Genomic DNA, 15,844 nt, shown 5'->3' on the forward strand with positions numbered 1-15,844 from the left:
TCACCTAAAAGTTTGACCAAAATTTAAAAGGTTGATACAATAAAATGCCTGTGAGAGTGCAAATTACATACATTAATATGTGAGAATATGAATCAGTACAGCTTTATTTGAACAGAGTATCAGCAATATTCATAAAAATTTACAGTCAACACATTCTTTCCAATTCAATCCAGTTTGCACTTTGCTATGTATTTCCTATAAGAAAACATACATATTTGCCCAAGAATTCATGCTCAGTAATGTTGATACAAGTTCTATTAATCATAGCAACAAATGGTAAATAACTTATGTGTCCATCAGGAGGAGAATGTTTAAATTAATTATGGCACATACACACTTTAGAATACTTAGGAGTAGTTAAAAGAGTGAGATGAATCTATATGTGCTCTCACGGAAAGACCCTGCATTCGTTTTAGTAAGTGACAAGGGCAAGAGGCGGGACAATATGTACACCGTTATCCATGTATATTAAGAAACTCACAATGTATTTTTATAACACATCTATGTAAGGAAAAGTCTAGAATCAATTTTAAAATAACACAAAATTTTAATTGTGGTTGCTTCTGAGGAGAGGGATGAATTCTAGAGGAATATGATAGGGAAGGGGAATTGTGAGTTATCCATACTATTAGAATCTGGGGGCAATAAGAGCATTTGTACTATTACTCAAAACCAAAATTTTCCTCAGGGGCAAACATAGAGACAAGAGGCAGTGGAAGAATGTTGACTTTTTCTTTTCTTATCAAGGATGGCACGTCTGCCACAGAAACATTTTCCACCTCCTAGAAGTACACCTGAGTTTTTAGGAGTTCTGTCTATGTAGATGATCTTTTCTCATCTACTTCTTATGGAGGAGGCTTTGGTTTTGACCAAAAAGGTAAACTCAATCATTGGTATGTGGTCAGTGGCCAATCTCAAATAATTCAGCCCATTAAAATTCTACTGCAAATGCCAGGGTGGCTTCCAAAACCTCCTCTCTAACTTCAGGGTTATTACCCTAACAACCAGTAGATTCTGTGCCAAATCAGAGTCTAGTCACCAGCAGGTTTGAAAACACTGAGAATGTGGTGGAGGCACCCAGTGGGGATGAGGAGGTGTGTAAACGTCACTGTCTGAAGTGAACAGTTACATGGAAAGGGCAGCTGCTGTCCCAGGGGTCCACAGTGAGGAATGGGATCTGCAGGGAGTCGGGATGCTCCGAGTCGAGGGAGGGCAGGGGATATGGGCTGTCTGTTCCTCTGGGAGCTGAGTGCAGCCTCCAGAGGAAGATGCCGAGAAGAGCTGGCCAGCAGGTCAGGTTCCAGTCTGGACACGAGGGCACACTGGGAAAGACCCAGGGGAAGGGTGCTGTAATGCCGCAAAGTGCTGGGACTGGACACACGTGCCGGGACTGGGGCAATCAGCTCTCAGGGAACCCTGGAGCGAGGGGCAGGAGGATCCTAGGTAAACGAAGCCCACAGACAATCCCCAAATTGTGTCTGATTCTCATTTTCACCTTTCTTCTTTAGGCCTGCTTTTGATATTTTGGCTACAAGTTCCTCTTTCTTATTGCCCGAGAGACACCATGGAGCAGTGAGAAGAGAAATGAATTAAGAGACAGAAGGGCTGCCTCAGGCTGGGAGGAGCGGAACAGTATGGGCTCTGGAGGAATTCAGACCAGGGCTCTAGTTTTGCCCTGTCACTAGCTATGTGAACTCAGCACATTACCAAATTCTGTGAGCCTCGGATTCTTCCTCAATGAAGTGTGTTTGATAAGTTCTGTCTTCTAGGACTGTTGGAATGTGTATAGTGTATGTAAAACACCTGGCACAGTGACTGGTGTGCATTGAAACTTTAAAGAGTGGCAATTTTTGCCATGATTTTTTGACCCAGATAATACCAACCCTCCTGCCGAGATTTTGTGTTTTGTTTTGCTGTTGTTTTAAACCAGGAGATATCTGAGAATATGCAGTGCTATAGGACACTGAACATCAAGTCAGCCAAAAATTCTGCTTAACAAGAAAATATACCTTAGTAAGTCATGCCCCTTAGAGGATGTATTGTTTAATTTGGATGTTGGGGAATCCTCCCCATCTGGATGCAACTCAAAGCTAAATGTTTGTCAAGAACCAACTCCTTCTCTCCCTCCCAGCTGCCCTTGGATCCAAATCACCCCTATTTTCATTCATTTAACCCCTACCAAAATCAAGCCCTCCCATAGGTGTCACCAAATTTTACTCACATTAACCCATTTAAAATACCCTACTAATGGAGCAGGCTCTGTTTCTCCCAGTCCAGGTTAAAGAGTAAGATATGGGCACAGTGGCTTCTTGGCATCCCACCTCAAGGAAGTATCACCCTTAGTTATCAGAATCTCCTTGGTGATGATGTGGATAAAACACCTAGTTTGTGCACTGTGTTTTCTTGCACTGAGACAAGAGCACAGGACACCTTCCACTCCCTCCCCAGGTGGAATTTTCTCTCTGGTTAATCCATGATCCCAAAATAACCGCTAAAAGCAGTTCTCCATCGGAGGCTCAGTTTCTCAACTCTGAGACACACCACGCAAGGGTCTGGCCCTTGCTCACCACCCTCACACACCCTCCTCTGACCCACCACCCATCTTAACTGAAAATTACCTCTCACTGAAGGACTTGAGGTTTTTCCAAGGCTCCAAGTTGTCTTGCCTCAGGACATTTAAACTTAAGTGCTCTCATCTGGCCCTCCCCCTCCCCCTCATCCTTTTTTTTGCTTGTCTTTTTTGTCTTAGAGGGCATCTCACCATCTTCCTTATATGTTAGCTGCTGCTAGACTCTAATTCAATGGGAAAAGACTCAGTCTTCTTTTTCTTACCACCCTCCATACTACCATGGAGCCTTCCAAAGAGCAGATGCTCAATTAATGTTTGAGGGGAAAAAATGTGAACAATTTATTATGATTTTATTTCTCCTATATTATTGAATAAACGAAGCAAGTTCAGGTGTATAACTTTTATTTTACAGAACAGCAAAATACAAGGAATAAGGGAAACCAAGAATTGACCATCTTTTACTTTTTTCTCTATTTTTTTTTTTTTTTTTTTTTTTTTTTTGCGGTTAGGCGGGCCTCTCACTGTTGTGGCCCCTCCCCCTGCGGAGCACAGGCTCCGGAGCACAGGCTCAGTGGCCATGGCTCACGGGCCCAGCCGCTCCGCGGCACGTGGGATCCTCCCAGACCGGGGCACGAACCCGCGTCCCCTGCATCGGCAGGCGGACTCCCAACCACTGCGCCACCAGGGAAGCCCTACTTTTTTCTCTATTTTTTGATCCCAACTATTTTACTGCTAATTTCTTTCACATTTCTAAGGAAATGCCTATTACACTGCTATCTTTTCTTGTTCCAGGTCACTAAAAAAGATGGAAGGTTACCCTATTTGTTTAATAAAATGGCAAAACTATTACTCTTAAACTTCATAAACAGCATTAAGTATGTAACCAATATCATTCATACACTTAGATTCTGAATCTAATTAAACTTTTTTAAAGAAGAAGCAACATTTGAAAACCTTCAACAACAAAACATAAATCTGTAAGTTATTCTAATATGCTATTCACTGTGATCCCTCCAACACCACCTCAGCCCCTACACTACTGCAGGAAGGTGCTTCAGATTTCACTACAGGTGGGAGAAGCTGCCCTGGAAGTCGGCCCCGGAACGCACACTGGCCACGGTACCAGTGCGAAGCATAGCTGCAAATCTGGCTCGGGCTCTCTCTTCCTCATCTCTCAAAGCCTCTTCATACAAGAGTGGGAAGGCACTGGGGACCGTATCATGAATCTTGGCCAAGAATTCAAGGACTTTCGTCTTGCTGGTTTCAGCATGGGCTCTCGGGCCCCACAGGAACTCATAGCGCGGGGGATCGCTGTTGGGCACCTGGCGGTACTCCAGGTACCTTTTCCTGCACCAAATCTTTGGTGATGAGCTTCTTGGGCTCCCCATGGATGAAGTGCTTCTTTCCAGCATATATCCCCATCACATTGAGTACTTCCCAGATATCCTCCTCAGTGGCGCAGTTGCCCTTCATGAAGATCACACAGAGGACTGTCATAAGGAGGCCGGTCTTGAGCATGATCTCCTCACCCCTCATCCTGTCATCACTGGTGTGCTGAAATTTGCTGACAAGGGCATAGCAGTGCCTGGTGGGATCGACTTCCTTCACATCAATGCCAAAGGCCAGCACCATCAGCTCAGAGGCTCTCCTGAGGATCTCATGGAACTGCTCCTTGTACTTTCTGATGACATGCTTCAGCATACCCTCCTTTGTAATGGGCTCTCTCATGTTATACTTGCACAGCAGGAATTGCACCAACAGAACTGCCGTCTGGTCTACAGCGGTTCTGCAGGAAAAATCAGTGCTGAGTGATGCCTGAGAGGTGCTTGGTTTTTCTTCATCTTGGCTCTTGGCACCTTCATCAGATCTTGTGCATGAAACACCTGCAGAAGTAGTGGTAGTGGATGGGGCTCTCTGAGACCCCTGGGATCTTCTACCTGACCCAGAAGCAGGGGAGCTCTGGAGATTACCACCAAGAGGAGAGGTGGGGGAGGAGAGAGACTCTTCTTCCTCTCCTGCAGGGGCCTGAGCATCTTGGAGATGCTGAGCCTCACTCCGGGCCTGACTGCGTTTCTCGCGGGCATGGCACTTGCTCTTCCGGCCTCGAGGCATGATGACACAGGTCAGGGCCAGCAAGCGGGAGTGTGGGCAGGAAGGCAGGCAACGAGGGCACCTGGGGGAGGGACAAGGAGATGCTGTGAGCACCTTCAGCGGCGAGAGTCCTCCCTGGCTTTAACCAAGGCCGCCTCTGCAGTTTTCTGTGAGGTCACTGCACTAGGACCCAGAGGGCTCCTTTTCTGATCAGCCTGTCCCCTGAGACCCCTGCAGAGAAGTCAGTGTGCCTTGGGCTGGCAGGTCTAGGCTCTGTGTGGTCCCCTCTATAATCCTCTCAGTTCACATTTAGGATCATCCTGTCAACTGTTGGCAGGGCCCAGCCATCCTCCCCTTTACCGCTCTGAAGCTAAACTCCTTCCACCAATGGCCTTCCCTCCCTAAACCCCACCCCCCACCCCAGGAGAAAATGAGGGAGAGCCTTAGCGGGCCACCCATGCTGGGGCCTTCCAGAGCTGACAACAGGAGCAGGGTTTGATGAGACCCCCCCTTTGTTAGGGTTTTCAGTCGTCGCTCGTGTCGCCACCCGCACCAGGCCAAGCCGCCCCCACCCCAGCCCCCGCCGGAGTTTGACAGCCCTGCCGGGGACCTCCCAGGGTGGACCGCAGGGACAGCAAATGTGTGTGCCGGGTTGAGCGTGCCTTCAGTCCTTGCTCAGTCTCCTCTCGACGCCAAATAAAGCCTGGGATGTTTTCCTCTGTTGATCTGAGACCACCAGCCTCAGATCAACGTCTTCATTCCCTGAGACCCCGAGGCAGAACTGACGGTGCGTTGGGCCGAACAGTTTTGTCACTAGCCTTTTAGCACGCGTCGAATTGGAGCGGGGGTTCTATGATGTCTCCTTTGCTCTAGGGAGGCATGTTCCTGCAATTCTAACTAAGCATCCTCCTTTCACTCTCAGCATCTCCTCTCCCCTCCAGAGACCTGAGACCCTGGAGGTGGAAGTCAGTCAGTACCTCATGGTGACAGCTCTGCCCTGGGTTTCCCAGGAGTGAAAGCGGGGGCGGGGCTCTGTGCGGGTTCCTCTATTCTGGGGTGGGTTGTCGCATCATTCCTCAAGGTGGAGGCATGCAGTAGGGTGTCCTCCTCTTGGCTGCTTCTTTAAAGGCTTCCTGGGAAATACTAATTCTCTGAAACCTCTGAGCTGTTTCCCTGCAAACCTTGCAGAAAATGGATGAGTCCAAGGCTACATACCAGACGGGAAAGTTGCAGTGTAAGGCGGGATCCCAGGACACATGGTGGGCTGTAAAAGAAAAGGCACACTGGCCCATAGCGTTTGTTCGCCAGCCATACTTAGACTTTGGGGAACCTTCTACTCTAAAAGATCTACTTTCTGAGGAGAAGAGGCTAAGCTACAGGATTTTGTGAGACCTAGCTCTTTTATATTATCTCACGTTGCTCAGTCCAGTGTGGCCACTTTTATTTTTTGACCCTCATTCATACTAAGAAATATATTTATATCTCTAACAAGTGTGTGTGTATATGCATTTTTTCATGAAAGAATACCTACCCTTGTTAAGTGTGATTCATTCTTTCCATTCCTTGTGTTTGATCATAATATTGATTTTTTAAAAAGGTCAGTCCTGATCCTCTAAAGAGGTTTCAGGTGGTTATTGCACAGCCTCTGTACTCATTCTGTTTCAAACAACACCACCCTTTGGTGCCATCCTGGCCCGTGGGCTCTGAAATGCTGCCTCAGATTCCTTCAGTGAAGCAGTGGAGAGTCATGGTCCCAGAGCACAGTGGAAGAATCCAGGGCTCAACTTTAAAGGCTTTTCTCCAGTCAATCCTGTCATCTGCCTCTCTTGCAGGCTACAGACCTGTCTCGAATTCAGGGCATCCCCCTACCTGCCCACACTCAGGTTCTAGTTCAGTGGAGACTTATTGTCCCTCAGGGATTATTTAGTTTTATGTTTTTGCTTTTGTTAATGTTTTTTCTTTATTCCTTCTATAATTTCTCCATGGTTGATTTTGGGTACAGGAAACAGTAGCCTGTGTTTGATTGTCATCAGCTGCTATGGATAAGGTACTAAATCTGTGAAAGAATTAAGCAAAATCGATATTCTTACAATATCTGTGCCTCACGAGTACACATAACATTCTATTCTGGTTGAGACTTCTTTTTCCTAAGTCAATCAGGAAATTCTTACTGTTGCCTCCATATAGATTATATACATTTTTTGTATGGTTTCTTTCTAAGTATGTTTTTTATATTGTTGCTTTTGTCTATGGTGTATTTTCTATTAACATGATCTAAGTAATTGTTGATTGTTTCAGGCCAGTCTCTTGATTTTGCTGTGGTGATCTTTTTTTCCACCAGGTTTCTGAAGTTCTTTATATGTTTGACTATTTTCTGTGCCTATTTCCTTAGATTTTTAATTAGAGGATCAAATTATTACCATTGTTATCCTCTGCTTTTCATTACTCATGACACTTATTTATTTGGTATTGTTATATATAGCTCTGTACAAGCTATGTGTTCTTGTCCAGATTTTTTTCTAGTTTTTAAATTAATAGACTTTTTTAAAGAACAGATTTAGGACTACAGAAAGTTAAGCAGATAGTACAAAGAGTTCCCATACAGCCAGTTTCTTCCTCCAGTTAGTTTCTTCTATTATTAACATCTTGTATTGGTTCAATGGATACAAGTTCATTTGTAACAATTGATCAAATAATATTGATACATTATTATTGACTATTGTCCATTGTTTATATTTCACTTTTTGTGTTTTACAGTTCTGTAGTGGTTGACAAATGCATGATGTCATCTACTCACCAGCAGAGCATCATGCAGAAGAGTTTCACTGCCCTAAAAATCTCCCATGCTCCACCTGTCCATCCCTCAAAGCCTCACTTTGAGCCCCTGATAACTCTGAACATTTTACTCTCTCTGAAGTTTTGCCTTTTCCAGAATATAATATTGATGGAATCATACAGTATGTAGGCTTTTTTTTTTTTTTTTTTTTTTTTTTTGCTGCGGTACGCAGGCCTCTCACTGTTGTGACCTCTCCCGTTGCTGAGCACAGGCTTCGGACGCGCAGGCTCAGCGGCCATGGCTCACGGGCCCAGCCGCTCCGCGGCATGTGGGATCCTCCCGGACCGGGGCACGAACCCCCGTCCCCTGCATTGGCAGGCGGACTCTCAACCACTGCGCCACCAGGGAAGCCCAGTATGTAGGCTTTTTAAACTAGCTACTTTTGCTAATCAATATACATTTAAGTTTCTCTATATCTTTTTGTGGTTTGAAATGTCATTTCTTTTCATGGCTGAATAGCATTCCATCATGTGGACTACCACAGTTTGTTTACCCATTCATCTGCTGAAGGTCATCTTGGTTGATTTCAGTTTTTGGCAACTATGAATTAGTGTACTGTTAACATTTGTTTGAAGGCTTTTGGATGGACATAAGTTTTCAACTCTTTTGAGTAAATAAGTAGGCGTTTAATTGCTAGATCATATGATAAGATTATGTTTAGCTTAAAAGAAACTGCCAGACGGTTTCCAGTGTGTCTCTATCACTTTGCATTCCCTTTAGCACTGAATGAGAGTTCCTATTGGTCAACATCCTTGCCAGCATTTGGTACTGTCAGGTGTTTGTTTTTGTTTTAGCCATATTAATAGGTATCTCCCAAATTCCCTGAAGACATGTGATGTTGATCATCTTTTCATATGCTATTTGCCATTTGTGTATATTCTTTGGTGAGGTGTCTGTTCAGCTCTTTTAACCACTGTTAAGTTGACTTTTTTGTTTTCTTGTTGAGATTTTTAAGAGTTCATTGTATATTTTTGATACATGTTTATTATCGGATATGTATCTTACAATTATTTTTTTCCAGTCTGTGGCTTGTCTTTTCATTCTCTTAATAGTATCTTTTACAGAGTAGAAGTTTTTAATTTTAATGAAGTTCAACTTATCATTTTTTTCTTTCATGGATTGTGCTTTTGGTGTTGTGTCTAAAGTCTCGTTGTTAAAACCAAGATTTTCTCCTATATTATCTTCTCGGGGTTTTTTTTGGTTTTTGTTTTTGTGAGGTTTTTTTGCACACTACAAGGCATGTGGGATCTTAGTTCCCTGACCAAGGATCAAACCCATGCCCCCTGTAGTGGAAGTGCAGAGTCTTAACTACTGGACCACCAGGGAAGTCCCTGGATTTTATTTTAATTTTGAGTTTTCCATTTAGGTGTGTGATCCATTTTGAGTTAATTATTGTGAAATATGTAGAGTCTATATCTAGATTCTTTTTTCTTGTTTGTGGATGTCTAGTCCCAGCACTGCGAGTTTAAAAGAGTGCTTTCTTCATTGAATTGCCTTTGCTCCTTTGTTAAAGATCAGTTGACTGCTTGAGGGGTCTATTTCTAGGTTTTCTATTCTGTCCCATTGGTCTATTTCTCTGTTCTTTTGCTAATAGCATATGGTCTTGATTATTGTGGCTTAAAAGTAAGTTTTGAAATCCAGTAATATCAGTTCTCTGACTTTGAACTTCTTCAGTATTGATTTGAGTTGGTTATTATGGATCTTTTCATTTTTTATGTAAACTTTAGATTGTTTGTTGCTATCTACAAAATAACTTGCTGGAATTTTGAACAGAATTGTATTGAGTATATAAATCAAGTTGGGAGTAACTGACATCTCAACAATCTTGCATCTTCCTATCCATGAACATGGAATGTCTCTCTATTTATTAAGATCTTCTTTAATTTTTTTCAGTGAAGTTTGTATTTCTCATATAAATCTTACACATATTTTTTTAAGAATTTATAATTAATCTTTCTTTGGTGCTAATATAAATGGTATTAGGTTTTTAATTGCAAATTCCATTTGTTTGTTGGAAAACAGTTGACTGCTGTATATTAACCTTGGCTTATTAATACCAGGAGTTTTCTTGTTGTTGATTATTTGAGATTTCCTACATAGACAATCATGTCCTCTGTGAACAAAAAGAGTTTTATTTTTTCCTTTCAAATCTGTATATCTTTTGCTTCCTTCTTTTATCTTATTGCATTGGCTAGGACTTCCAGTTTAGTGTTGAATAGGCATGGAAAGAAGGGATATCTTAGCCTTGTTCCTGATCTTAGTGTGAAAGCATCTATCTTCTCAGTATGAAGTAGGATGTTTCACCTGTTTTTTTTTTTTAGATGTTCTATTCAGTGTATCAAGCTGAGCAAATGCCTCTCTACTTCTAGTTTGCTGAGAAATTTTATGATGAATGGGTATTGGATTTTATCAAATTTTTTTCTTCATCTATTGATATGATCATGTGATTATTTTCTTTGGCCTATTGATATGATGAATTATGATTACTAATTTTCAAATGTTGCACACCTGAAATAAATTCCACTTAGTTGTGGTATATAATTCCTTTTATATATTGTTAGATTTGTTTTGCTTATGTTTTGTTGGTGATTTTGCATCTATGTTCATGAGATATTGGTTTGCAATTCTCCTTTCTTTTAATTTCTTTATCTGGTTTTGACATTAGAGTGATGCTGGCCTCACAGAATGAATTAGGAAGTGTTCCCTCTGCTTCTATTTTCTGGAAGAGATTGTAGAGAATTGTTTTCATTTCTTCCTTAAACTTTTTTTAGAATTCATCAGTGGAAGCATCTGGGCCTGGTGCTGTCTTTATTGGAAGCTTATTAATTATAGATTAAATTTCTTTAATAGATACAGACCTATTCTGATTATCTATTTATCCTTGTTTAGTTTTGGGAAATTGTATCTTCAAGAAATTTGTCAATTTAACTTTTCAAATTTGTATGCATAGAGTTGTTTATAACATTCATTTATTATCCTTTTAATGTCCATGGAATCAGTAGTGATGGCCCTTCTTTCATTTCTACTATTAGCAATTTAATTGGTGTTTTCTCTCTTTTTATTTTCCTTGAGTAGCCTGGTTAGAATGTTATCTTGTTTTTTCTTTTGGATATGTTCAAAGAAACAGCTTCTGGTTTTGTTGTTTTTCTCTATTTTTTTCCCCTTTCTTCAGTGTCATTGATTTCTGCTTTGATTTCTTATTTCTTTTTCCTCTGCTTTTTTTCTCTTCTTTCACCAGTACTAAGGTAGAAGCTTGAATTATTGATTTTAGATTTTTTTAGTATAGACATTCAATGATATACATGTCCCTTTAAGTACTGGTTTTGCTATATTGCACAACTTTTGATAAGTTGTAATTTTGTTTTCATTTAGTTAAACATATTTTAAAATTTCTCATTAGATTTTCTCTTTGGCCCATGTGTTATTTAGAAGTATATTGTTTAATCTCCAAATACCCTTGATTTTCTTGCTATTTTTTTGTTATCAATTTCTAGTTTATTTCCATCACAGAATGAGATTATTCTTTGTATCATTTATATTCTTTTAAATTTGATGATGTGTGTTTTATGGCATAGAATGTGATCTATCTTGGTGTATGTTCCATGTGGACTTGAAAATAATGTGCTTTCTGCTGTTGTTAAGTATTCTATGCATGTCATTTAGACCTAGTTAATTGATGTTGCTTTTCAGTTCAACTGCACCTTACTGATTTTCTGCCTAGTGGATTTTCTGCCTAGTGGATTTGTCAATTATGAAAAGAGACGTGTTGACATCTCCTTCTATAAGAGTAGATTTGTCTCATCAGTGTTTGCCTCGTGTATCTTAATAGAATTTTTTGGTGCATACACATTAAGGGTTGCCATGATTTCTTTGAGAATTGGCCACATAATCATTAAGTAATGCCCATCTTTATTCCTGACTTTCTTGTTCTGAATAATTCTTTGTCTGAAATAAATATAGCTAGACTAGATTTTTTTTCACTCATATTAGCATGGTAGAGTTTTCTCGATGCCTTTACTTTTTTTTCCTTTGTATTTTATTTTATTTTATTTTTTTATACAGCAGGTTCTTATTAGGTATCTGTTTTGTACATATTGGTATATATATGTCAATCCCAATCTCCCCATTCATCCCACCCACACCCCCACCCCCACTTTCCCCCCTTGGTGTCCATACATTTGTTCTCTACATCTGTGTCTCTATTTCTGCCTTGCAGACCGGTTCATCTGCACCATTTTTCTAGATTCCACATGTATTCATTAATATACGATATTTGCTTTACTCTTTCTGACTTACTTCAGTCTGTATGATAGTCTCTAGGTCCTCCCACATCTCTACAAATGACCCAATTTCGTTCCTTTTTATGGCTGAGTAGTACTCCATTGTATATATGTACCACATCTGCTTTATCCATTCATCTGTCAGTGGGCATTTAGGTTGCTTCCATGACCTGGCTATTGTATCCATCCCTTTACTTTAGTCATTTCATGTCTTTATATTTAAAGTGGGTTTCTTATAAACAGCATAGGGTTAGGTCTCCTTTGTTTTCAATCTTTTTATCAATCTCTACCTTTTAATTGGTATATTTAGACCATTCACATTAAAAGTGATTATTGATATAGTTGGGTTAACATTGACCATATTTGTAACTGTTTTCTACTCATTGAGCTTACTCTTTGTTTCTTTTTTAATCTCCTGCTCTTTTTCTGCCTTCTCTAGTTTTAATTCAAGATTTAATGTTATTCCATTTTCTCTCCTCTTTAGCATATCAGTTATACTTTTTAAAAATTTTTAGTGGTTTCTGTAGAGTTTGCATTATACATTTCCAACTTATTCAAGTCCTCTTTCAAATAACACCATCCTGCTTCGTGGTTAGTGCAAGTATCTCATAACATGGCAAGTATACCATTTCTGCCATTTATTTCTCTTATCCATAATGTATAATCACTGGATGCATTGCTGTTATATTATCATTTTGAAGAAATAGTTATCTTCTTTGATCAACTGAAAATATTAAAAATAAAAGGCTTTATTTTATCTTCATTTATTCCTTGTGTTACTCTCTTCCTTTCTCAGCCAAAGCTTCTCACCTATATCATTTTCCTTTTCCCAGAAGAATTTCTTTTAACATTTCTTGCAAAGTAGATCTGCGTGACAAATTTCCATCAGTTTTTGTTTGTCAGAGAAAGTCTTTATTTCTCATTATTGTTGAAGGATTTTCTCCCCCTGGCTACAGAATTCTAGGTTGGTGGTAGTGTTTTTGTTGTTGTTGGGTTTCTTCATTTCCATGCTTTAAAAATTTAACTGTAGTCCTTTCTTGCTAGCACCGTTTGTGAAGAGAAATCTTGGTAATTGGTACCCTTGTGCCTCTATAGTAAGTTCTTTTTTTCTCTAGCTCATCTCAAAAATTCTTTTTGTTTGGTTTTCTGCAGTTTGAGTATTATATGCCTAGGTATAGATTTTTTTTTCTATTTATCCTGCTTGGTGTTCTCTGAGCTTCCTAGACCTGTGGTTTAGTGTCTCTCATTATCTTGGGGAAATTCTCAGTCATTATTACTTTGAAAATTCTGCCTCTTTCTCTGTTTCTTCTCAGATTATTCCCACTATGCATATGTTACATCTCTTGTAATTTTTCCACAATCCTTGGTTACTCTTTTCTTTTTTTAAAATTATTTTGTTTTCTCTTTCCTTTTTAGTTTGAGGAGTTTCTATCAAGGTATATCTTTAATTTCATTGAGTCTTTCCTTGGCCATGTGCAGTCTACTGGTGAGCCTATCAGTGGTATTATTCATGTCAGTTACGATGTTTTTGATTTCTCACATTTCCTTTTGATTCTTTCCTACAGTTTCCGACTCTCTACATACATTACCTACTATTCTTGCAGGTTGTTCAGTTTTTCCATTAGAGGCCTAGCGTATGAATCATAAGTATTCTAAAATCTTAGTCTGATATTCCAAATTATCTCCTATATCTGAGTGTGGTTAATTTACTTGCTTTGTTTAATCAGACTGTGCTTTTCTGCCTTTTAGCATATCTTATAATTTTTCGTTGAAGGCTGGACTTAATGTATTGGATAATAGGAACCGATTTAAAGGGCCTTTAGCATGGGACCTTGTGTTTATCTTCATAAGAGTTATGTCGTGTTTACTGTTTGCTCTTACTGCAGGCGCCTGAGATTTCAATTTCCTTGAGTGTTCTTGTTGTCTGTGGTTTTCCCTAGGAACACCTTCATAAGTAGTCTAAGCCTTGCAGTTCTTTCAGCAGTAGTCCTCTGGTATTATATTGGAACCTTGTTGATGCAGTGGTAGGGTGTACGGGAAGTGTTCTATAACCCTGTGATTAGCTCTCCATGTTTTCGTGGCTCTGTGCCCCTGGGCTATTGCCTTCACAAATGCTTCTCAGCTTTTATCCCCCCTGTTATGTGACATAGGAAGTCTGGAGGGAGCTGGAGTTCTGATTTTCCCTTCATCCAAGTTAGTTGGTTTAGGAAAGTACACAGAACAGAAACATCTGGGCCTGTGTTTCAAAATGGTTACTTTCTCCTAGGTGTATTTCCAAAGGTTTTATGTCCCCCTCATGCCAGAAGCATGAGGAAATTTTTCTTGGATCTTTACCATGAGAACCTGTTAAGACCCCAGAAGGTAAAACTCACAGAAGTGTGTGGGCTCCCCTAAGACTCGGCTCCTAGGAGTTTTGGGCTCTGAAGCTTGTCACACATAGCTTCCAGTGTTGCATCAAGTACAATGTAAATTTTTCTACTCCTTCCTGGATCCAGGACATTCTGCTCCCAGAGAGCTGTGATTCCCTGTATTTGCCTGCATCTTCAGTTTTGAAGCATTGGTTTTCCCTGTAACTTCAATTCTCTGATGGATCTAAGAAGAGTTGTTGATGTTCAGTTTGTTCAGCTTTTTGTCATTGTGAGGACATTCCAAGATGTTCACGTGGCAGAGCAGGAAAATTCTTGTCAAATAGTAGAGACGGTACCATATATCCGTGTCTTGTTTCTTATTTTATTGGGAATTCTGATAACATTCCACATTTAAGTATGCTTAATATGTATAGATTTTACAGAAGAGAAATTCCCTATTAATGTAAGTTTGCGAAAAGTTATTACCATGGACTGGTGTAAAATTTTTATCAAAGGCCCTTTCTTTACCCCTGCATATAATTAAATTGTGATATTGTGATTTATACTAAGAAATATATGTTTGGTCTTAGACCCCAGAGCTGCCGAAACTCTTGGGGTTTCCTAAGTGAAAAGAGCAAGAAAGGTGAAAGGAGTGTTTCATGTTACTGGTAACAAGCCCCTTTCAACCACACCTGAGTTTATGTTAATGAGGTGACCTTTGGAAAGCCCCTAAGGGTGGGGGGCTGCCTGGGGGACCCACCATGTGATCAGGGGCTAGGAACTTTCAGTCCTACCCTCTGACCTCTGAGGGAAGAAGGGCTGGAGATTGACTTAATTACCAGTGGCCAATGACTTAATTAAGCATGCCTGTGTAATGAAGCCTGCCTAAGAATCCTAACCAAAATGGTCTGGAGAGCTTCCAGTTTGCTGAACGCATGTAGGTGCTATGAGGGTGATGCAGCTGGAGAGGGCATGAGAGCTCCACACCCCTTCCCCACACCTCACTCTAAGCATCTCTTCCATTTGGCTGTTAGGGAGTCACATCCTTTTACAATAATCCAGTAATCTAGTAAGTACACTGTTTCCTTGAGTTCTTTGAGCCATTTTAGAAAATTACCAAACCCAGGGAGGGGGTTGTGGGAGTCCCCAATTTATAGCCAGTCAGTCAGAATTATGGAAGACCTGGGTTTGGATTAAGTGTAGGGCAATCTTGTGGGAATGAGCCCTTACCTTGTGGGATCTGATGCTAACTGCAGGTAGATATTGTCAGAATTGAATTGTAGGATACTCAGCTGGTGGTAGAGAATTGGTTTGTGTGAGCAAAACAAAACAAAACAAAAAAAACCCATACATTTGGTGTCAACAGGCTGAGAAGTGTAGAGACAAATATTCTTTCCCTTTAGAAATGCATTTTCACCTTTCTCTGTTAATGCAGTGATTTCCAACGGTCAGTATTTTCTAATATGATATCTTTGTGTTCCTTAGAGCCCATTTCTTCATTTAATCACATGGTTATGAGTGAGTATCCTTTTACTGGGGCATTCTTATCTGGACTTTGTATCAAGGAGGGCTACCCTATTAAAATGGTTGATCCGTTTTCTATCTTTTTGTATGGTTTGGAAGAATTTAAATAAGATGGTGATTAGTTTTTCCCTGATCATTTGGTGTGAGGGGGCTCCAAACCTGGATTCTCCTGGAACATTTTGATGCTGCTCTGGGT

General features: G+C 40.4%; 1 protein-coding gene across 1 annotated transcript in view; it reads right to left on the minus strand.

The window, feature by feature from the left end:
• Nucleotides 1-3,633: 3,633 nt before the first annotated feature.
• The window catches only part of LOC307069603 (uncharacterized protein), a gene marked incomplete at both ends in the record, with an annotated part of 55,694 nt that continues 43,483 nt past the window's right edge, over nt 3,634-15,844 (minus strand). Inside the window, 2 exon segments of the mRNA XM_079727985.1 lie at nt 3,634-3,909; nt 3,911-4,742. Coding sequence (XP_079584111.1) covers nt 3,634-3,909; nt 3,911-4,742 — 1,108 coding nt within the window.

The sequence above is a fragment of the Hyperoodon ampullatus genome, assembly GCF_949752795.1.
Source record: "Hyperoodon ampullatus genome assembly, chromosome: X".
NCBI classification, from domain to species: domain Eukaryota; kingdom Metazoa; phylum Chordata; class Mammalia; order Artiodactyla; family Ziphiidae; genus Hyperoodon; species Hyperoodon ampullatus.